The sequence below is a fragment of the Morus notabilis genome, unplaced genomic scaffold, assembly GCF_000414095.1.
Source record: "Morus notabilis unplaced genomic scaffold, ASM41409v2 Scaffold221, whole genome shotgun sequence".
In the NCBI taxonomy this organism is placed as follows: domain Eukaryota; kingdom Viridiplantae; phylum Streptophyta; class Magnoliopsida; order Rosales; family Moraceae; genus Morus; species Morus notabilis.
In genome coordinates, this window is record NW_010363308.1 from 206,901 (window position 1) to 227,959 (window position 21,059).

At 36.0% G+C, this 21,059-nt stretch overlaps 4 protein-coding genes across 5 annotated transcripts; 2 read left to right on the plus strand and 2 right to left on the minus strand.

Annotated features, from left to right (window-relative positions):
• Positions 1-1,098: 1,098 nt before the first annotated feature.
• LOC21390388 (formate--tetrahydrofolate ligase) lies at positions 1,099-5,583 on the minus strand. The gene is made up of 5 exons (XM_010104161.2): positions 5,248-5,583; positions 4,707-4,856; positions 2,663-3,838; positions 1,909-2,055; positions 1,099-1,609 (listed from the first exon to the last, which is right to left on the minus strand). Exons 1-5 carry the CDS (start codon positions 5,407-5,409, stop codon positions 1,334-1,336), a joined length of 1,911 nt encoding a protein of 636 aa, XP_010102463.1. The 5' UTR covers positions 5,410-5,583; the 3' UTR covers positions 1,099-1,333.
• An 893-nt stretch (positions 5,584-6,476) lies between these two features.
• On the minus strand, positions 6,477-6,849 carry LOC21390389. Its single transcript, XM_010104162.2, has one exon. The coding sequence runs from the start codon at positions 6,795-6,797 to the stop codon at positions 6,477-6,479; it is 321 nt and encodes a 106-aa protein (XP_010102464.1). The 5' UTR covers positions 6,798-6,849.
• A 4,039-nt stretch (positions 6,850-10,888) lies between these two features.
• LOC21390390 (E3 ubiquitin-protein ligase SINAT2) lies at positions 10,889-15,711 on the plus strand. 2 transcript variants are annotated; one of them, XM_010104163.2, is made up of 5 exons: positions 10,889-11,262; positions 12,608-12,930; positions 13,302-13,688; positions 13,803-14,106; positions 14,773-14,892. In XM_010104163.2, exons 2-5 carry the CDS (start codon positions 12,712-12,714, stop codon positions 14,871-14,873), a joined length of 1,011 nt encoding a protein of 336 aa, XP_010102465.2. In that variant the 5' UTR covers positions 10,889-11,262; positions 12,608-12,711; the 3' UTR covers positions 14,874-14,892. The 2 variants fall into 2 exon arrangements, with proteins under 2 accessions (XP_010102465.2, XP_024025305.1); XM_024169537.1 differs by lacking the exon at positions 14,773-14,892 and adding an exon at positions 15,637-15,711 and having other exon boundaries at positions 10,891-11,262.
• Positions 15,712-17,457: 1,746 nt separating this feature from the next.
• Positions 17,458-20,680, plus strand: LOC21390391 (GTP-binding protein BRASSINAZOLE INSENSITIVE PALE GREEN 2, chloroplastic). The gene is made up of 3 exons (XM_010104164.2): positions 17,458-18,704; positions 19,115-19,282; positions 19,918-20,680. Exons 1-3 carry the CDS (start codon positions 17,472-17,474, stop codon positions 20,311-20,313), a joined length of 1,797 nt encoding a protein of 598 aa, XP_010102466.1. The 5' UTR covers positions 17,458-17,471; the 3' UTR covers positions 20,314-20,680.
• The last annotated feature ends 379 nt before the right edge of the window (positions 20,681-21,059 follow it).

Sequence of the window (21,059 nt, forward strand, 5' to 3'; positions counted from 1 at the left end):
TTACTCTTATAAAATGAAGAGTTACATCCACTGTGGTTTTGTTTTTATTTCTTTTGAGATTGTTACAATTTACAAATTGCTCTCTCGTTCTTTTCTCTCTAAAGATCAACCTCATTTCCGTATGAGGTTTCTCTCCTTTTTATAGCCGAGCTTCCTTTGTTGGAGGGGTTTTCTCCTATAGGCTGAACAAGCACTCAAGTGCTCTGCCTTTCTAGGCCCATCCCGTAGCCCACTAATCATTTTTTGCGCACTGTTCACTCAGCCAATTAGTCTCCCATCACGGCTCTGTGCACAGCTGTAACCCTTTTCTGTCCCCCGTAGGGGCAGTTTAAGGGTTTGCATTTAATGCCTGTACTGTGGATATCCCTTACACAGCTTGCCACGTCAGGCTTTCCCCCAAGAAGCATTCCCTTCGTCGCCAGTGTTGTTTAGCCCAATTGTTCTTCTTGGCGGTGGACTTCTATGTTGTAAGGTTGACGGTACGACCTATCGACGTCAGATGAAATCGACGCCCTAAGTTGGGCTTCTTACTCGGGCTCTTAACGACGGAAGGGAAGGGGGTCTCAAACGTCGAGGGTTCTATTTTGCGAGGAGAGGTTAAGGCCACGTGTCAAGTTGTCCTCGCTCCATATGTCCTCCATATTTTCCCCCATAACACTGCATTACAAATTTATCTTTAGATATAGGCCATCACAAAATATATATATATATATATATATATATTTATATTAACGTTCAGATAGGATGAGTTGGAAAAAGCATCAAACGTCCAAAGCTTCTAGAGAGGACTTTATCTGATAACCCCTGTTGGTATAGCGATATGGGATATGGTTGAATGCCTAATTTGTTGTGATTTTTAAAAGACTCTGCTAATTATAAAAATTTAATGGCCAATTACGAGTAGGGCATTCTATTTACTTCCTTTTGGTTATAATTAAGTCACGCGTATGCCAAATTCTTACTGTCAAACTTCTATGCATTTGTTTATTTATTATGAATATTGTTTGGAATTTAGGAGGGCGGGCAACATATAAGATATGAGAAATAGATATGGTAATGAGTAATGAGTTGATGGTTTTGGTGATAAACATGAGTTAATAATTGTGAACTTGGGCTTCTCATTCATGGCATTCAAACTTAAAACATACTCTTTTTTATTTTTAGAATTCATTATTTGGTTGCACAAGATCAATTACACAGGAAGCTGCAGGGTACGTAAGAGCAGAGTACAATTTCAAAGAAAAGCATCATAACTACTGGGTACTGAAAGTCAGCCTAAGTTTGGCCACCGGCTGCCACAGTAAGCGCCTGAACAGGGCGAATACAGAGACCTTCAAGAGAGACCAATAACCTTTCCAGTAGTGGTGTCGAGGTCAATGTCATAGAAACACGGCCTTGTCGGAAGTCCCGGCATAGTACTCATTGATCCAACCAAAGGGTATATGAATCCTGCACCAATACTAGCCCTCACATCCCTTATTGGTAAGGCGAATCCGCTAGGGGCTCCCTTCTCACCAGCATTGTGTGAAAATGAATATTGAGTCTTTGCCATGCAAATAGGTAACCCTGAAAACCCTTGCCTGCTGTACATCTCAATCTGTTTCTCTGCCTATTTGCACGGAAAACAACTTTTTTCATAAGTTTTATCATGTAAAAATCTTTCCAAAAGACAAACAAACACGATCACATTTTCGCTTATACAGTAAATTATTTATAACTATTCTACCATTCATCCGAATGATGTGTAGTTGTCACCAGTTGGAAGAACGTTCATGGCGACTAGGGCCAAGAGCAAAAAACATCAACTGGCAGTGATCTCCTAAACTTTAAGTCAAAGTTTGTTTACTCGAATTTCAAAGATTTAATCAAGCAATATTTAACCTGAACCAGTAATGGAGCAGAAGCTACCTGTTCCGAGTATTCGACTCCACTAGCACCATATGACCTTGCTATGGCCTCTATCTTCTCTTTAATACTAATATCTAAAGGATATAAAAACTTCAATGGTTGTGCAACATCTTCACAACCCTTTTGAACAGCAACCCCAAGGTCAACCTGTAGAATGAAAATCATGATTAGGATCATCAGCTCAACAAGCCTCTTAGGCAGTTCTCCTTCTCTAAAATAAAATCGGGGCATCGTATATAGTTCCAAGAAAGAGAAGGTAAAGGCAAATTTAGAATTTGGCAGCCAAAGGGTTGGTATCAACAGCTTCCATGGAAATTACACAACCTAATTGATATGCCTGATTCACTTGGTATTTATTCGTCTGTTAAACTTGATAAAACTTGCATCCATTGGCCGCCCAACGTGAGTAGAGTGATGGTGAATTTTTGGCCAAAGACAAGATTAGTACAAGTTTTATCGAAACACGAAACTACCACGAGCTTCCACAACAGATTAAATCACAGGGACACGATTGACAATCAAGACAGGCTGGATGAGTTGGAAAATAGGTTGTGAGCAGGGCAAGATATCAGGCTTCTTTCAGTTAGGGGGAAGCTACACCATATGAATGCAAAGGATGCCTTGCATAGGCTCATGAAATTAATCAATTATATTTCACACATTTCAAATGACTATTCTCAAGGAAGAAGACCTTATTGACAAAAGGTTTCCGAAATGGCTAACAGACATTTGTTAACAGGATGAAGTAACTAACCGCTCCTCTTCCACCATAAGCATGATGAGTACAAATAACAGCATCATATGCTCCAGCTGCTAATGCTGCATTTCTGACTGCATTAAGTTCTGCTTCGGTGTCAGTTGAGAACTTGTTCACAGCAACAACAACATTCACTCCATAAGCTTTTGTGTTTGCAATATGCCTGGCCAAATTCACACAGCCCGCTTCAACTAAAGCTACATTCTCAGTCAAGTAGGCACGGTCCAGAGGCTTTCCAGCAACAACTTCTGGACCACCCCCGTGCATTTTTAAGGCCAGTATTGTTGCCACAATAACTGCACACTGGGGTGTTAAACCGCTATATCGGCATTTTATGTTCATGAACTTTTCAGTACCAATATCAGCACCAAAGCCTGCTTCAGTGACTACAAATCCACCTGGTCCAACCAGTTTCAGTGCAATCTTGTCAGCCACAATTGAGGAATTGCCATGAGCAATATTGGCGAAAGGGCCAGCATGAACAAGAACTGGTGTCCCTTCAAGAGTCTGCATTAGAGTAGGATTAATGGCGTCCTTCATCAGAACGGTTAAAGCACCTCCAACACCAAGATCATCCGCAGTTATAGGGTCACCAGCCTTGCTGTTACCAATAACCATTTTTCCAAGCCGCTCCCGCATATCGGCTAAAGACGTTGTAAGGGCCAAAACTGCCATTATTTCACTGGCAACTGAAATATCAAATCCTGTTTCTCTCACCGTTCCTTTCTCTTCGGGGCCCTGCCCAATAGAAATCTTCCTCAAGAACCGATCGTTTACATCCATTACTCTTCTCCATGTGATTGAACTTGGGTCAATATCTAGCCTAGCAAACTTTTTGACTTCTTGAGGTGTAAGATCCTCTGGCCTTGTCTTGGAGATACCAAGCTTATTCAAACGTCTAAACATGATGTCACTAAAGCTGCGCTTCCCTTCTTTGTTTGGTGGGCATAACCGATTCAAGAGAGTCTTGTCTGATTGGGTCGACTCATGGAAAATTCGAGTATCAATGGCTGCAGCCAAGAGATTGTTGGCGGCTGTTATTGCGTGGATGTCTCCCGTGAGATGAAGATTGAACTCATCCATAGGGATCACTTGACTGTAACCCCCTCCTGCTGCGCCTCCTTTGATTCCAAAGGTCGGTCCTTGCGATGGTTGACGGAGGCATGTGACAACCTAATAAGAAATTAGAAAGAGCAAGAAATTATGAGTTTAGGACATGATTAACTCCACGTGAAATGATATAAACTGAACAGGAAAATGTCAACGTTTTATGGTTTTTGCATCAAAACAATCATTTCAATGCTATGAAAGACTTTCATAAGCTACATAATGAAGGACAGAACACAGTCCATTTCTTAATAACCCTGCCGACAGAAGCAAGTCTAAAACATGGAAAGGCAAAGTACCCGAGAAGAAGATAAGATCACAAACTAGAAATTAGACTGCATAACATTTCTCTAATAGCATTAAACAAAGTTCTAAGCAAACCAATCCATGCCATTTTCTCCTGAATACAATCAAGAAATAGGCTTTGAATTACTAATAGAACTCCAGAGACGTTTTTGCTTCTCAAAGGTAGGAGATTAACAGCAGATCTCACTAGAAAAGCCGGGTTCTAACACAGAAGTGCGAGAAGGATAATGTGAACAAATGCTAAAGAGCTCAACTGTGAGAACAACTAGTACGGTTTTAAAATCAAGTTAAACCAATTTCATGCATATCTTAAACTGGCCTATCACCCATCTTAGATTTTTTTTTTTTTTTTTTTTTTGCCGACGTCATTCCCAACACCTCAGAACATAAATAAAAAATGCTTTTTTTTTTTTTTTGTTTCTCCTTGCTCATTGGCGTTTCAAGCATCTTCCTTTAGAAGAGGGCATAACTTGAACATGAACTTCTTCGTATTAGGGGGGGGGGGGAAAATGGATTTGACCAAGCGTGAGAATAATGAATGTGACCTTAAAATGAAATCAAATGCTGTAAAGGTAAAAGGAAAACCAACCCCAAAGGCACAAAAATAAAAGGGTGGGGAAAAAATTACTTTTTTATGAAGAAAAGCACCCAATGCTTGACAAAGTCCAACAGTAGTAGTGGACTTGCCTTCTCCAAGAGGTGTTGGAGTAATCCCTCCAACCACAACATAATACCCATCTCCTGATCCTTCAAGCTCATCAAGCGCGGATAACAAAACCTGGATAACAACCATCACTAAAATCATCCATACTCAAATTATGGTAAACCATAAACCACCAAAAAGAAAAGGCCAAAAAAAAAAGTGAGAATTCTCAAATTTATGGTAAACCAAAAATCTTCATATTGTCCTATCAAGAAAAAAGATTAACTGAAAGGATCTTCGAAAATTGTTAAATGAAAAGTACACTGACAAGATCTTACTTTCCTTCAATCAGCAACAGAAAAAAAAAAAAAAAAAAAAAAAAAAAATCTCTTACTTTTCCTTCAAATTCTCAGTAACAGAACAGAACAAGCAAAAATCCTTGTCTACCCACATCACAATTTTCTTCAAATAAAAAATAAACCATAATGATAAAACATAAAAAAAATAATAATAATAATAAAATCACCTTGGCCTTGTATTTGCCATAAAGATCGTAATGATGTGGGCTGAGATTGAGATCTTTGGCAATCTCAGAAATGTGGAAAGGCTCAACGGAGTTGGCAATGTCTATGTCTGCCGGAACAGGAGACACCACCTCCAGCTTCCTCAGAGTTTTGGGTGAACTCATTTTTTCTCTTACTTTCTGGGTTCTTTGGTTCGGTCGATCAAAAAACAAAAACAAAAAAAAAAAAGAAAGTTTTATTGAGAAGAGGTGAGAATATTGATAATTTTGATAATTTTTTGAGAGGCCTTTTAGATTGTGGTGTCGATCTATTATATTTTCTTATCCGGGTCGACACATTACGTGCCCTTTTCATCTGAGAACGAAGCGGGTTTAAATTACAGATATACCCCTAAATTCACGAGAAGATAACAAAAAAGTACGGTTCCATTATTTCATTGAGACCTCCTTCTATCCGTTAAATCTGCGTAATTAATTACTATGATTGTCCTCGAAGGTTGTGTCTTAAAAATGTTGCGTAATAATTTGATAATCGAGTTCATTGAAGCTGTCTTTTTTAATGAACACAAGCAAATTATTATCATTATCAATTGATCTCCCAATCAAAATGTATAGCCGTTACTTGTATTGACAGGAAAAAAAAAAATACTCTTGACAGCAAAAAATGTAAAATTAATGTCAACATTAAATGACGATCCATAATATATTTTATGCTTATGTTTTATGCTTTTCGTGTCTCAACTATTTTTTCTGTACAAGATCACCAATACTTTTTAATATTATTAAATATTGTTATTAGAACATAATGTATTGCCATTTAAATATTAGAGCAAAAAATTGACTTCCGTTCTAGACAATAAAGCAACCAAAATAAAATGATAAGTGGAAATAAAAGGAGTAAAAAGTTATGGCATAAATATATCAAAATTAGCTCTAAAATTGATTTCTTGTTCTCTTACTTTTTGTTGTTCCTCTTTATTTAGGGTGTTTTGCATGTTAGGGAAAGATAGACAATAAAGCAACCAAAATAAAATGATAAGTGGAAATAAAAGGAGTAAAAAGTTATGGCATAAATATATCAAAATTAGCTCTAAAATTGATTTCTTGTTCTCTACACAACACATTAACGTCTAATTAATGTTATCAATAAACAAATAAACACATTAACGTCTAATTTAAAAAAAAACAAAACAAAATGAACTAAAAAAACATGGACACCTCGTAAAAGAAAATCAATTATAATCTGAAGATTGGTCATTATAATAATTTGCAGGGAAGACCAGCTGATGGTGATCTTTGGCTGATGAAAAGTGCTCGGTCGTCGAGGCCGGCGGCTGATCACCGCCTAGCGGCAAGTCTGAGATGGAAGCCAGGATCCGGTTGATGGTCGATGAAGGAGCGGGTTTGAAGCTGAAGGACCTCATGATGTTGCGGTTTCTGGAGAACAAATTTGATGAAGTTGAAAGGATGACATAAACCAATACTTGCACCAACACAAACACAGCCCCCTTCAACACAACCTCTGCCAAATAATCACTCTCAATCACCGCCATTATTTGATCTCCTGAAAACGGAGCTTAACGTGGTTTTTAAAGTTAGCTACCTAGCTACTACTGCAATTCTTTGTGAACAAGTCGAACAAATAAAATTGTGTATATATACAAGCGTGTTTCAGGACTATATATTGTTTCTATTCTATATATATATATATATATATATATACACACACACATATACAGATGTAGTAATGTATAGGCCAGGGCGAAAAGGAAGGAATTAGGATTAGGAAGGAAAGAGACGTGCAATTCTTGAAGCCGCCACATTTTGTAAACAAGTTATTGTTTGACTACACGCAATTTATTTTAAGCATGAACAAGTCTCATGTGGCTTTCTTATACATATTGTATATCTACTATCAAGTGGTTACACGTGATTAACGGAATTAAGAGCATGATCAAATGTTTAATAGTGATTAACGGAATTAAGATCTCATTTAATAGTGATTAACGGAATTAAGATCATGATCAAATGTTTAATAGTGATTAACGAAGAATCATTCGTGTTTTCTCACCCTTTTTTATTTTATTTTTGCATATATAAGTCTTGTATTTTTTTGAAATTACACAATTTTCAAATTGATTGCAATTGCACGCTCTTATCTGTCATATGATGATTTGAGTCCCACCTTCTAGTTTTATTAATTAAGTATTTATTTATGCATTCACATTTGTCACCTATATACCCTATTAAAATTTTTTATCACCATTGAGTTTTTATTAAAATACTATCTAAATATAAATTTAAGTTTTGACTCACTCAAACACAAACTCAAAAAGATTCCCAATTCAAATCATAACTCAAATGTGCACATCCAAACTCAAATTACAACTTCAACTCAAGCTCAACTCAAGATCATCACTCAAGTCACTCTAACAAAAAATGTAAAAAAATAACCCCTTAGTATTGCAAACGAAAGTTGTTTATTACTCAAAGGGAATCAAAGGGTAAAAGTTCTGCATACTTCTTTAAAAGAGAAAGAATACTAAATAAAGGAGTGCGTTTTGCAATTTCAAATTTAAATGTACGACTTCTCAGTGGACGTTTGGTTTGCATATTCAAAATCATGATTCATAATTATTTTCGATTTACGTGTATTTTTGTGAGAAAAAATACTATAGCGAACAACGAACCGTAATTCGAATTATATCACAAATCATCATACCAATTATTTCCCAATATATATGAGTATATATGCTAATAAATCCAAATATATAGAGGATGAATTTGCAGTTATTCCAGATTATATAATATACATTGTAATTAGTCTCTATTTTATTATTGTTTTTGTGAAAAAAGTAACAGCTCCAAAATAGAGTCTAAGAGATGTTTGGTTTATGGATTAGAATCATGAGATTAGAATCATTTTCAATTTACGTGTATTTTTGTGAGAGAAAACACTATAACGAACCATGAACCATGATTCGAATCGGGGTACGAATCCTCCAACCAAACAACATTTTACACTTGTTGGGCGTAGCTTAGGTAGAAAGTAAGTATATGACTTCTCTTCAGCCAAAAAAAAAAAAAAAGGAAAAAAAGGGTAGTATGTAACTTACTGCACAACAAAAGCAAATTTGTCACGAGAAGAGCGAACGATAAAGCGTTTTTGTGTGTTGGGTTGACTAAAATCACGTTAAAATAAAAATGTGTACAAAATTGACAGAACCTATTTAAAACAGGTCTTTATTGGCAATTTTCTTTTGTACCCTCCATAAAATTCTGATGAAAAAAAAAAAAAAAAATGCTACTAGTACTAGTTCTACGTTACATTGAAATTTCTACCAATCCCTATTTACCTCCATCCAAGTTCCTGTGAACTTTACCCCACTAGATTACTCTTCCCGTACCTAAAGAGGGTTGAATAAAATCAAATAAAATACAGGGTGTGAAGCCAGAGTCGCAAGCTTTTAAACGGCCTGATTTCTAAAGGGCCTTCAAAATTTTCAAAACGTTGCGGGCGGGAAATGTCACCTTCACACGCAAAGCAAAGCAAAACAAAAAGGCCAAAAATTGAGCCACTACGTGTTAATTTAAAGGTCATCTCATTTTGCTCGTATAATTTAAAATGCAGCAAAACTTAGGTGGCGTTTAGTTCATGAATTCAAACTATGTGATTAGAATTATTTTTGATTTACGTGTATTTTTTATGAGAGAAAATACTATAGCGAACCACGAACCATGATTCGAATTAGGGAACGAATCTAGGTACCAAACGGACTCTTATTGTTGTTATGAAAATTAAAAAGAAAAGCTTTAAAGGGGGAAACTAGAGAGAGAGAGTTTTATTAGTGGACGTTTGGTTCACGAATTTAAAATTATAATTCATAATTATGATTTAAAATTACGTGTATTTTTTATGAGAAAAAATACTGTAACGAGTCACGAACTATGATTTAAACTATGGTATGAATTCTCATACCAAACACCCTCTTAATCTTATTAAGATATACAAAATGAAGAACTTTAAAGTTCTATTTATAAGAAAATTTTCAGCACTATTCACGGTTACTATTTACACAATACTTACCATTTACGGTTATTATTTGCACAATAAGATTCTGACATTAAGAGTAACTTTAACTGACTTGCATAGTAATTTTGACTGAGGTGGACAACTACAAATCATAACAATTGTAAATGGCCATATTCATTTCACCAATTCCAGTTTATAATTTGAGTTTTGTTACAGTAAAAAGCTCTGAGAAACAGTCACGTCTAACTTTTTTGTTACAGTAAAAAGCTTTCACATAAAGTCACATCTCAACTCGAATTAAAAACTAGAATCAGCGAACTAAACAAGCATTATAAATTACAATTTTTATGCTTATTATTTTAAGCGTTAATTTTTTAAACAGTTTTAATCACGTGTGGTCACACGACTAATTTGTAAAAGATAACTTTTTAATAATTTTAATCGCGTTAATTTTTTAAACAGTTTTAATCACGTGTGGTCACAGTTTTAGCATTCAAAATTTAATAATTTTAACATTCAAAATTTAACAGAGGGGGCGGATAAGAGGGACGTGTGTTAATGGTGAATTATTCTTGAGAAAAATTTGCTATTTTTAAATTTTAAGAAGAATTTTTTCAAAACGCCAAATAGTTTAGGGGGCACAAGTGTAATTTGTCCATATGAATAAGATGTGGTAGTTAGTTTGTCTTGATTCTTTTGATTTTTTAGTATATAGGGATGCTATGGGTTTGTTTTTTTACAAATTCTCTTGACCAGAGCCCGTTTGGTTAGAGGATTCATTCTCTGATTCGAATCATGATTTATGGTTCGTTACAGTATTTTCTCTCACAAAAAACACACGTAAATCAAAAATAGTTCTAATCTATGAACCAAACGGGCTCGAGTTTCTGTTTTGTATTCTTTTTTCCTTTCTTTAATAATATTCTTCTCTCTTTGAGGAAGTTTCATTAAAAAAAACAGTGAGCAAAGTTTAAACTATTGTTTAGTAAGCACGTATTTAAATTATAGTCTTCGAACTGAATTAAACTGTCAACTTTAAAGTTTAGCTCACCCATCAAGTTTAATTGTTCAAATTATTTTTAAACAGTAAAAAGATACTCTTTCTCTCACTCTTTACACTTACTAAATATAAATTTGAATTTACTTTTCACACTCACTAAATACAAATTTAAATTTTATTTTCTGTTTAAATTAAAACTTTAACTACACATCTTAATGTCAATTCAAATTATAATTTAAATCACACAATTTAAATTTTTTTATTCAAATTAAAATGTTTAAATCAATAAATTCAAACGACCGAATTAAATGAGAACTAAACTCACAAGATAATTGAGGGTCAAATAATATTTCTTATTATTAATAAGAAATAATAAGATATTTCTTATTATTTGAGGGTCAAATTTAAAACTAATCCCTGGATTGAAGACCACAAGAAAATTCAGAGACCCCGTTATTAATCAATCAATGACTGAATCGTTGGGGCAAGTATAAAACTATAAATACACCCACAAAAGACCAAAAAAGACCCACACAATTGGGCAGTATAACATATTGATTAGCTCTGAGACACTGCCAGATAAACACACGCCCGTATTACAAAATTAAATGATATATTAATGTGTGTGTATAACTGTGTATATATGTGCGTGTGTACGAACCAGCGAGCGACTAATGTGCACGTAAACTAACCAAACCAAACCAAACCCAAAGCAACCTTTGACTCTTCTTTTAAATTTGATTTGATTTGATCTGATGATTTGATTTCCCATTGCTATTCTCAAATCGATCAGAGGCAACGCATAATCCGGAACTGGAGCTGCTTTTGCTGAGGCTTCTCCACCTCACCCACCAAACTACTTCTTGATTTTGCTTCTTGTCTTTATTACGATTTTTATTATATTACTTAATAATTCTTTCTTCTTCTTTTGAAGAGGTTGATGCAATTATTGGAAGGTGTTTTGAGGATTGAAGATTTCAAACGGGTGTGTATTCTTTAATTTTGAGATCACAATCTCATCTGGGTATTGCTCATTTTTCGCAAAGGTTGTTTCTATTTTTTGCTGACGCTTTTGATCAGTCAAAGGTAGATTCTGGGTCATTCAAGTGTTTGGAGTGAAAATTACCATCTGGGTATTGCAGTTCTGGGTGTTTTTCAGTTGTTGTTGTTGTTTTTTTTTTGTTTTTGTTTTTTGTCTTTGTTGATTTATGTGATTTTTTTTGTTGCCCCTTTGGATTATGCTTGCTTGGTGTTTGTGCTAGTACTTCAGCTTTGTTATTTTGTATTATTTAGCTTACATTTTCGTTGAATTTCATTTGCAAACTTCCCTAGAAGAGCAAAAGCTGTTAGAAATTTGACATTCTATGGTCAAGCCTCAAGCGCTGTAATTAGCTTATGAATTCTTTCATTCTGCTGTCTCATCCCAGTCAGATGGAATCTCTGGTTTTCTGAAATTCACCCTTTTTTTGGCTCAACTTTGACATGATTTTGTGATTTTCACTTATCACTTTTCTTCCCATTTTCCCTATTTGTACTTTGCAGTTGTCTGTCATTCTCAAGATGTAGGTGTTTAATTTTACTCTTCCTCACATATATTCAAAGCTTAGTTTAGAAAAATATTTCTTCACTTTAGAATGAAAAACAAGCGGTTTTAGTACTTTTTCCAGAACCAACTTTTAAGTCTTAAACGTAACAAAAGTAGCAAAATTACTGCATAATCCATTCCTTAGCCAATATGCCTAAGTGGTATTTACTGTAAAGAAAATTTGTGTTGTAGAAGCGAGTCAAGCAACATGTAAGGAAATTATTAGTCTCAGCCGTTTAAGATCAATTAATGACAAACACCATTTCTCTGCTGTTTTATGATCCATTCCCTCTCGTTTAAGTAGCTAAAGTAGTCTATGAAAGTGTTAAACTGCTTAAAGCTAGGTCACATTCTTGTGTGCGTGTGTATGCTTTCCACATGAATTCAGATTGACATTTGGAAAATTTAGAATTCAAGGGTACATTGTGAGGAGAAAACTTATATCTTGGATGTTGTACATAAATTAATAGTTGTCTAATATTGAATTTTTATTCCCCATTCACGGTTGTCTTGTACATGCAGACATAGTTTCCTGCACTTCTGGAGCTTGTATATGAATTACTTGAATAAACAGATTGTATAGATTCCTTGAAAATATTTTCACTTCAATTTTTTAGGACCGATTCTGGATGCGATTACATTTCCTTCCTGAAAGCATGCTTTTCATGCCTCAAACTTTTGTTGCCACTGTAGCACATGGCTATAAGTAACAAGTTTCAAATAACAAAATGCTTCTACAATGCAGAGAAAAGTATCAAGTTCTTTAAAAAGGTGATGATTCTGGAGGAGTAGATTACTATATTTATCCCGATTAGGAGCATCGGCATTGACATTTAAGAGGAAGAAAACATGTCTCCTGGAGGTGGCTTCAGCCCAGAAATGATGGAGTCTCGTATCACGTTCGTGGAGTTGGATGCAGCAACTTCAAATTTGGAGCTAAGAAGTTCTCCTTTCAAGAAAACTGCCTCTAATCTGAGTGGAAATCATGGAATATCTTCAACTAATGATGTTCACGAGCTGCTCGAGTGTCCTGTTTGCATGAACTTGATGTACCCTCCGATCCATCAGGTACTTCCATATATTTGGTGCTGAAATGATATATTGGAGATAGTTTTCTCAATTGTTATTCTTGGGCTCCGAAGCATGTGTTGTCAGTTTCAAACGGTCTCCTGCAAAAAGAAAATCAACTCATTTTAAGCATTAGTGATTAGTTGATGAAAAAGAAAATCTCCTTATTGAAGAACCATCATTTTACATAAACATACACTCCTTTTTTAAACTTGTTATATAAGCGCCTAGAGCATGGTACTATTTTCCATTATCTTTGATGACAAAATTTCTTAACCAAAATAACATACTCAGAATATACTAAAATACTTTGATATCCAAGTTTTAAGTCGTATGATAATATAAGTGTATTTAATTTTGTTAAATCACAGTGTCCAAGTGGCCACACTCTATGTTCAAGCTGCAAGGCTAGAGTACATAATTGCTGCCCGACATGTCGCCAGGAGCTAGGAAATATAAGGTGCTTGGCACTGGAGAAAGTCGCGGAATCACTCGAACTCCCATGTAGATACCAAATTTTGGGTTGTCATGATATATTCCCATACTACGGCAAGCTAAAGCATGAGAAAAACTGTAAACACCGCCCATTCAACTGTCCTTACGCAGGAGCTGAATGTTCTGTAACCGGCGACATCCCGTTCCTTGTGATGCATCTGAAAGACGGCCACAAGGTTGACATGCATGATGGTTCTACTTTCAATCACAGATATGTTAAGTCGAATCCTCAAGATATTGAAAATGCTACATGGATGTTGACTGTAAGTCCCTCCCTCTCTCTGGCACAGATATTGAGTTCCTTTTTGTTTTATGGAACCCTGTGAATATTTTCACAAACAATCATTATAAAAATATTCGAATATTTTGTGGTGCAGGTTTTCAACTGTTTTGGCAGGCAGTTCTGCTTGCACTTTGAAGCTTTCCAGCTTGGAATGGCGCCTGTTTACATGGCCTTCCTTCGATTCATGGGTGACGAGGATGATGCAAAGCAATTCAGTTACAGTCTGGAAGTTGGTGGGAATGGTAGAAAGCTCATATGGCAAGGAGTACCTCGAAGCATCCGAGACAGCCACCGAAAAGTCCGCGACAGTCAAGACGGACTAATCATTCAGAGGAGCTTGGCACTTTTTTTCTCGGGTGGTAATGGTAATAAGCAGGAGCTGAAGCTGAAAGTGGCAGGTAGAATTTGGAGGGAGAATTGAATTGACATGTAAAATAGAACTAGATAGATAATTCTTCAAGGATATATATGTGCAATGGAATTTTAAACTTTTAAGGAAAATGATATCAGGGATTTGTCTGTCTGTAAATGAGTAGCTATATATATATATATATACATATATATATGTTGCTTGCTTAAATTATACATGATCACTTTTTAATTGATTAATAAATCAACGAGGGGAACTTTCTTTCTTTTCATGAATCTTATCTCATGATGCACGATCTTCTAATCTCGGATACCATATTTTGCAGAGACAAAAAAGTTATTATTATTGATAAGTTTACCAAGCTCATCATCACGGTGATTATAAGACGGTTCAAACTTTTAAGATGTGCTCAGTTATGTATGTCCGTCCAGCTCGACCGTGTTGCTTGCGAAGAAATTTACTTTTTGTCTTCTTTATACCACTGGTTTACTAAAAGTAGGGCGGTGATTTACTTTAATTCTTTGTGTAACGAATAACGATCCGTACTACATAAACAAATAATTTAAGGATAATAAAGAATAATAGAAAGTTACTTTCAAAAAAAAAAATGCGTGTTTTTCCTAAAAAAGAAGAAGAAAAAAAACTGCTAATTATTTTATCATAATGAATCTCTTTTTCTTTTTTTTTTTCACAGTACATGTCCACGGGGTTGCAAATTTCAATATTAGCAAATCGATAAGGGTAGTATTGTCAAACAACAATAAGGAAAAAAAAAGAAAAGAGAGAAAAACATAAACCCTAGCTAAACCCCGTCTGTGAGACCCTGATTGAAGAAAATGCGTTTAGGAGAAGAGAAGGCACTAAACACTGCAGAGAAGTTTACAAGCTGAAACGAAAATGGCAGTAGAACTAGAGCCCTAAACCCATGTATCTCTTCAGCATGGTTTCTTTGTAAGTTCCGGAATCAACTTTTCGCCTTTTCAATTAAAATTTTCTTTTCTTTTCAACCTGAATTGTCTTCGTGGCAATTCTTTCTTGTTTAGTTTAGTTTAGTTTAGTTTAGTTGTTTGGGGAATACTTCTAATGGGCATTCTGTTTCATCTGCTTCCCCTTTGTATGGTAAAGTTCCTTGTTTAAGGTCGAACAAGTGGATGATTTTAATTAATGGTTAGAGGAGCGAGACATATAATGCCAAGTTACTTGAGTTTTGGTGATATTAAGACCTGCCGGGAAACTGTTTGACAAAATACTATTGTCTAAAAGGGAAAATTTCCATAGTATTTTGTCATTTAGCTAATGATTTCTGGTAATTCTATTTATGAGCCAAGTGATGATCTTAGTTTTCCATTTTTGTGTGCATTGATCCTTTTCAAGTTTTGGTTTAGGGTTTTATTTTGTTTCACTGTCTCATTCTATATTGTTTAAATTTTTCAATGTGATGTTGCTTTTTTCATACTTATAGAGGTTTAGGTGTATTTGATAAACTGGGTTATGCATTCATATATGTTCAATTTTAACTCCAAGAAGTCCCCCTCAACCCTTTTTTGTCTTCACACAGTGGCTTAATTCATGGGCCAAGACCGTATTTTCAGCAATCCACCTCCCCGGTATAAACGCAGCTTGTGCACTAGCCACTAGAAATATATCGATAAAGAAGAAGGCGAATTCCAATAGCCAAAGTTTGGGAAATTCATATATGATATATGTTCCAATGGAGTTGGGGAATATACGCCCAGGTATCAATCAGTAGTGCTAAATCTTCTGATTTCCAAACCCATTTCCATAGTGCTCTTGTTTTGTCTTTCTTATGATTGCTAATCTTTAATCAATTATTGTGATGTGAATTTAAGATTTTGTAGTGTTACGCAGTACAGTTTCCCCTTTCCCTCCCTTGCTCAGCTTAGCCATTTAATTGAATTGTTATATACATTTTCCATTTCAGAACAATCTAGTTTATTGCAGCCGCTGCTCCTATGGAAAGTTTGGATCTTTCTGTGTTCATACATGTCAAACTCATTTTCTTAATGCTTTTATTTACGTGGTGATTGCTAGTTTTGACTCAATTTCAATTGTGGTAATTTAACTTGTTGTAGCATTATGTACTAGGTTTTTAGCTTTGCTTCTTTCTTAGCCATTTGGTTACACGGATAATTGTACATCAGCCCTTTCAGGATAAAGAACTCGTTGTACTAGCTGCTGTTTGTGTGAACTCTTTAACTTGCTCAGTATTTCAGCTATTATATATGAAAATCTTGGATTTAGGTTGTTGTTTCTTTAAATTGGAATGGTCTTGTTTTTAATTGGAAACCTTATTTCTTTTTTACTTGTATCAGACTCACCATTCCTCGTAGATGATCTGTTTTTTTTCCTCGGTCAATCAAGTTATCATATATTGATAGATCCTGTAAGTCAATAATATGATATGTTTATCACTCGTTTTTCAGCGCATTTAATTCCAAAAGATATTGCCCCCCATGAACTTTAAAGGTGCTTTTAGTTTTTATTTTTGTTTTTGTTTTTATTTTTTCGTATTAATGTAGTTGGTACTAAACTAGCATGTTATTGGAGTGTCCTGTTCCGGTTGATGGTTTCTCATTCAATAAATCCCTTCCAATTATCGCAGTTTTCATATTAATGTAGTTGGTACTAAACTAGCATGTTATTGGAGTGTTCTGTTCCGGTTGATGGTTTCTCATTCAATAAATCCCTTCCAATTATCGCATTGAAACTAAAATGGTTGTTAAGATTATGTAGGTTCTGTTATTCTTTTTCTAAGAAAGTTGTTGTTGGTTCTTAGTTCATTTTGATGGGTTTGCAGCACGTAATTTGTTTTCTGTGCGTTTCTTTTGAATTTTGTTGTCGTTGATGGTGCTGTTGAGTGGTGGCCATGGCAATACATAAATAAGGGGATTTCTAGTTAGCCAAGATGTATTTTTGGTTGTTGTCTCCTTTGAAACTGGCCTGATTGTGTATTCATGTGAAAAACCCCCCGCTTTGTTTTGGTCTGTTTTTCTTTTGGGTGTATTTCCTATTTCAAAGAACTGCTATTTAATTTAACTATTTAACTATTTCAATTTTTTTTGTCTTAAAAGCATAAGCTTGTTTTATTTTTACCATTTGAATATTTGATGCTAATCTTTATTCCATTATCTTGCAGATTTTTATTCTGAGACTCAAGTTTGCACAATAAGCATGCAATTGGGGCACGTGCCTTGCAATCATAATATAATAGTATAAGGTGGAATAAAAGGAAGACAGAAACTCCAGTTCTTCTACAAGCAATAACATTGTCAATTGCCTCTCCTGCTACTGCTTGCTTTGAACTGAAACTTAAAACCTGAGACAGAGAGAAAGGGGAAAAAGAACACAAACCGTAACCAGTTGATAAAAAAAATGCTTATAGCTCGATGCCAAACTCTCCTAAAGCTTAAGCCCCTCTTATCTTTCCGTTTTCTTGCTCGACCTTTAGCAACTTCTTCAGCATTTCTACATTCAAGTTCTATCCCAAAACCCCACAATGAAAACCCCACCAAATTTACGCAGTTTCCACTAAGTTTCTACCAATATTTCTCTTGGAAGCCTTCAGATTCTTCGCCTGAACAATCGTTGCCACTCACTCGAGATGGTAACTATGATGAAGCCGCGTCAGAGACGCTCATTGTCTGCCCTGGTTGTGGGGTTCACATGCAGGACTCTGACCCTAAACACCCTGGCTTCTTCATCAAGCCCTCGCAGAAAGATCCCGAGACTTATCGGTTGCATGCCCATCTTGAACCCGTTGCTCAAGAACCAGAATTCTCCGATTCCCTCAAAAGGGGTCTCGTGATTGAGCCCGAAAGCCATGGTGCTGATGCTGGTTTGCCTGAAGTTAGGCCTGAGAAGCCGGTGGTATGTGCGCGGTGCCACTCTTTGAGGCACTATGGTAAGGTGAAGGATCCAACGGTGGAGAACTTGTTGCCAGACTTCGATTTTGATCACACCATAGGGAGGAAGTTGGCATCTGCAAAGGGGACTCGGTCAGTAGCGCTTATGGTCGTGGATGCATCGGATTTTGACGGCTCATTCCCGAAAAGGGTCGCGAAGTTGGTGTCGGCAACAATCGACGAGTACTCTACAGCGTGGAAAGAGGGGAAGTCAGGGAATGTGCCAAGAGTGGTGCTTGTGGTGGCAAAAATTGATCTTATTCCGAGCTCTGTGTCGCCGACTAGGTTCGAGCATTGGGTCAGGCAGAGAGCAAGGGAAGGTGGAGCTAACAAGCTAACGAGTGTGCATTTGGTGAGTGCAGTGAAGGATTGGGGATTGAAGAACCTTGTTGAGGATGTCACCGCTTTAGCGGGGCCAAGAGGGAATGTTTGGGCGATTGGGGCGCAAAATGCCGGGAAGAGTACGCTGATAAATGCAATAGGAAAGCATGTTGAAGGGAAGATTTCTCATTTGACGGTAGCGCCTGTTCCCGGAACAACGCTAGGGATCGTCAGAGTGGAAGGTGTTCTTCCTCGTCAGGCTAAGTTGTTTGATACACCAGGGCTTTTGCACCCCCATCAAATTACAACAAGGCTGACTAGAGAAGAACAGAAGCTTGTTCATGTTAGCAAGGAGTTGAAACCAAGGACTTACAGGATCAAGGTTAGTCTCTACTTTGAATATCAACTGCTTTAGGACAACATTGGTTCTTTCTGTCAGTTAAAGTTTCTTCTTTGCTGATTTTATACTGTGGCATCATTTTCTTAAATTTCATAAGACAGACGGAGTAGTAAGTTTATGCTAATTAGTATTTCCATGCTGGTGTTCATCACAGAATAAGAAGTTCTTTTGATTTTTGGTATTTTTCATGTTCCATCTTTTCCTTTTTTTTTTTTAAAGTAATACCCTTTTATGAAAAAAAAAAAAAGAGTAAACGTAGTCCAAGTTCTGGTTTTCTCCCAACTCAGATTGATTGAGCAATTTGCTATATGGTGTGGCATTAGATTTCAGGTAAATCAATAAGTTTGCTTTATACTTTGCGTCACTCATATTTCGTGATGTTGTTCTGCTAGGCCGGTCATTCAGTTCATATTGCTGGTCTGATGAGGCTGGATGTCGAAGAATTATCGGTAGACTCTGTCTATGTTACAGTATGGGCATCTGTTTATCTTCCATTACACATGGGGAAAACTGAAAATGCAGCCGAAATGGTACAGGACCATTTTGGTCGTCAGTTGCAGGTATGGTTTATACCATCTTATAGAATGATGATTTTTTGAATGCCATTCATCTTCCAAAATTTATGATTAAGAAGGTCTTCTACTATTTCTGGAATCTATTAGGACCATACTACGATATATATTGCATGCCTGTCATATAGATTCCATCTAGAAAAATTTATTGTCCAGGAGACAGATATATTTCAGCAAAATTGAGCTTTGTTTATTTTGCTTGTGATACTCTACTGCCATCTATTTTCATTTGTTACATTGGATAAAAGAATGCATCAGAATGAAGAAATCACGACGAGTTTTGCATTGAATGTTCTTCTTTGTCAATCTCATCAACAGTAATCCTTAGATTAATCTCAGATTCTTATCTCGAGACAGAAATCATAGGATAGGAGTCTCCTGGTAACCTTTCTTATTGACTACATGTTAGAGTGATATTGAAAAATCACATAAAATCAGTATTTACAAAGTGTGTATGAAGTATTTTGTATCTATTGTCTCAACCACTTTTTTCTTCGCCCATAGTTGCTCCAGATCTGCTTGAGCGCCCATCTTCCCCATTTATGGTTCAGTCAAACAGTTTTATAATAATTTGTCTGTGTATCCATAAAACTTAACACCATAACATCTAATCCTTGCTTCAGCCACCAATTGGGGAGCACAGAGTTAAAGAGCTTGGGCAGTGGGTGAGGAAAGAGTTCCGAGTTTGTGGCAACAGCTGGGACTCGAGTTCCGTGGATATCTCAGCTGCTGGTCTTGGCTGGTTTGCTGTTGGGCTTAAAGGAGAAGCAGTATTAGGTGTTTGGACTTATGATGGAATCGACGTTGTTCTTCGCAATTCATTGATTCCCTATAGATCAAAGATCTTCGAAGTCGCAGGTTTTACGGTCTCCAAAATTGTCTCCAAGGCGGACCAAGCTTCAAACAAGTCGTTACGCCAAAAAGAGAAGAGGAAGCAAACCGACCCAAAAGAAACTTCACCAAATGAATCATCATTACTAACAACTGAAGCAGATTCACTTCTTGTTAAGACTGGTTGAATGCAAAAGAGAAGAAAGATAATGTAGACTTCTCGCGACGATAATTACCGACGGAAATCGATGATGAAGGGGTGACATGCTACTTAAACACATGCATAGGCTCTGCAGTTTAATTAAGCAAGAAGAAAATGATGTCCATAGATGAAATAGAGTTATAGCTGCCAACCTCTACTTTCGTGTAGAGAGCGGATAGTCCAATTTTGAGATCTCTTTTTTTTCTTTTTTTTTTTTCCTCTGTTTTAGACATGAAAATTGCCGTTTCTTTGGCATGTTTGCTGAAGAGGTGGTATGGAAATATTACAAGTAAACGGTCAAAGCTTCCCTTAATTGTGTCATCAAATAAACCCTTTTTCTATAAGGAAGGGCGTAGTGGTTTATTCTTACATAACGGAAGAAGATTTGATTAGAAACATGGACCAGTTTACTCTGCAGTTGCAATTGACGAATACAACGTTTATCAAACTGTAAAGGAAAAGATTATGATATTTAGAAAGAAAAGTAAAAGTAATAGAATTAAGGTTACCAATTAAGATTGTATAGATTTTGAGTTAATTGAGTACCACTAAGCATAATCTCTAACAATGAGATGTTCTCATTGTACAATTTCACGATAATTATGAAAAATAAAAAATAAAAAGTCCTTTAAAATTCAAAATATGTAAGACAGAGATCTTTTTAACTCAAACTCCATATGCATGAAAGCACTTACAAAAGCATGCCCCATGTCTAGTTTTTTTAATTTTATA

Excerpts from the sequence above, each read along its gene's own strand:
- LOC21390388 (XM_010104161.2), bottom strand. The coding sequence starts at position 5,409 with ATGAGTTCACCCAAAACTCTGAGGAAGCTGGAGGTGGTGTCTCCTGTT. Across the intron at positions 4,857-5,247 it reads ATGGCAAATACAAGGCCAAG|GTTTTGTTATCCGCGCTTGA; the intron begins GTGATTTTATTA and ends GTTGTTATCCAG. Across the intron at positions 1,610-1,908 it reads GAGTCGAATACTCGGAACAG|GCAGAGAAACAGATTGAGAT; the intron begins GTAGCTTCTGCT and ends CCGTGCAAATAG.
- LOC21390389 (XM_010104162.2), bottom strand. The coding sequence starts at position 6,797 with ATGGCGGTGATTGAGAGTGATTATTTGGCAGAGGTTGTGTTGAAGGGG.
- LOC21390390 (XM_010104163.2), top strand. The coding sequence starts at position 12,712 with ATGTCTCCTGGAGGTGGCTTCAGCCCAGAAATGATGGAGTCTCGTATC. Across the intron at positions 12,931-13,301 it reads TGTACCCTCCGATCCATCAG|TGTCCAAGTGGCCACACTCT; the intron begins GTACTTCCATAT and ends GTTAAATCACAG. Across the intron at positions 14,107-14,772 it reads GCTGAAGCTGAAAGTGGCAG|TACATGTCCACGGGGTTGCA; the intron begins GTAGAATTTGGA and ends TTTTTTTCACAG.
- LOC21390391 (XM_010104164.2), top strand. The coding sequence starts at position 17,472 with ATGCTTATAGCTCGATGCCAAACTCTCCTAAAGCTTAAGCCCCTCTTA. Across the intron at positions 18,705-19,114 it reads CAAGGACTTACAGGATCAAG|GCCGGTCATTCAGTTCATAT; the intron begins GTTAGTCTCTAC and ends TTGTTCTGCTAG. Across the intron at positions 19,283-19,917 it reads ATTTTGGTCGTCAGTTGCAG|CCACCAATTGGGGAGCACAG; the intron begins GTATGGTTTATA and ends TCCTTGCTTCAG.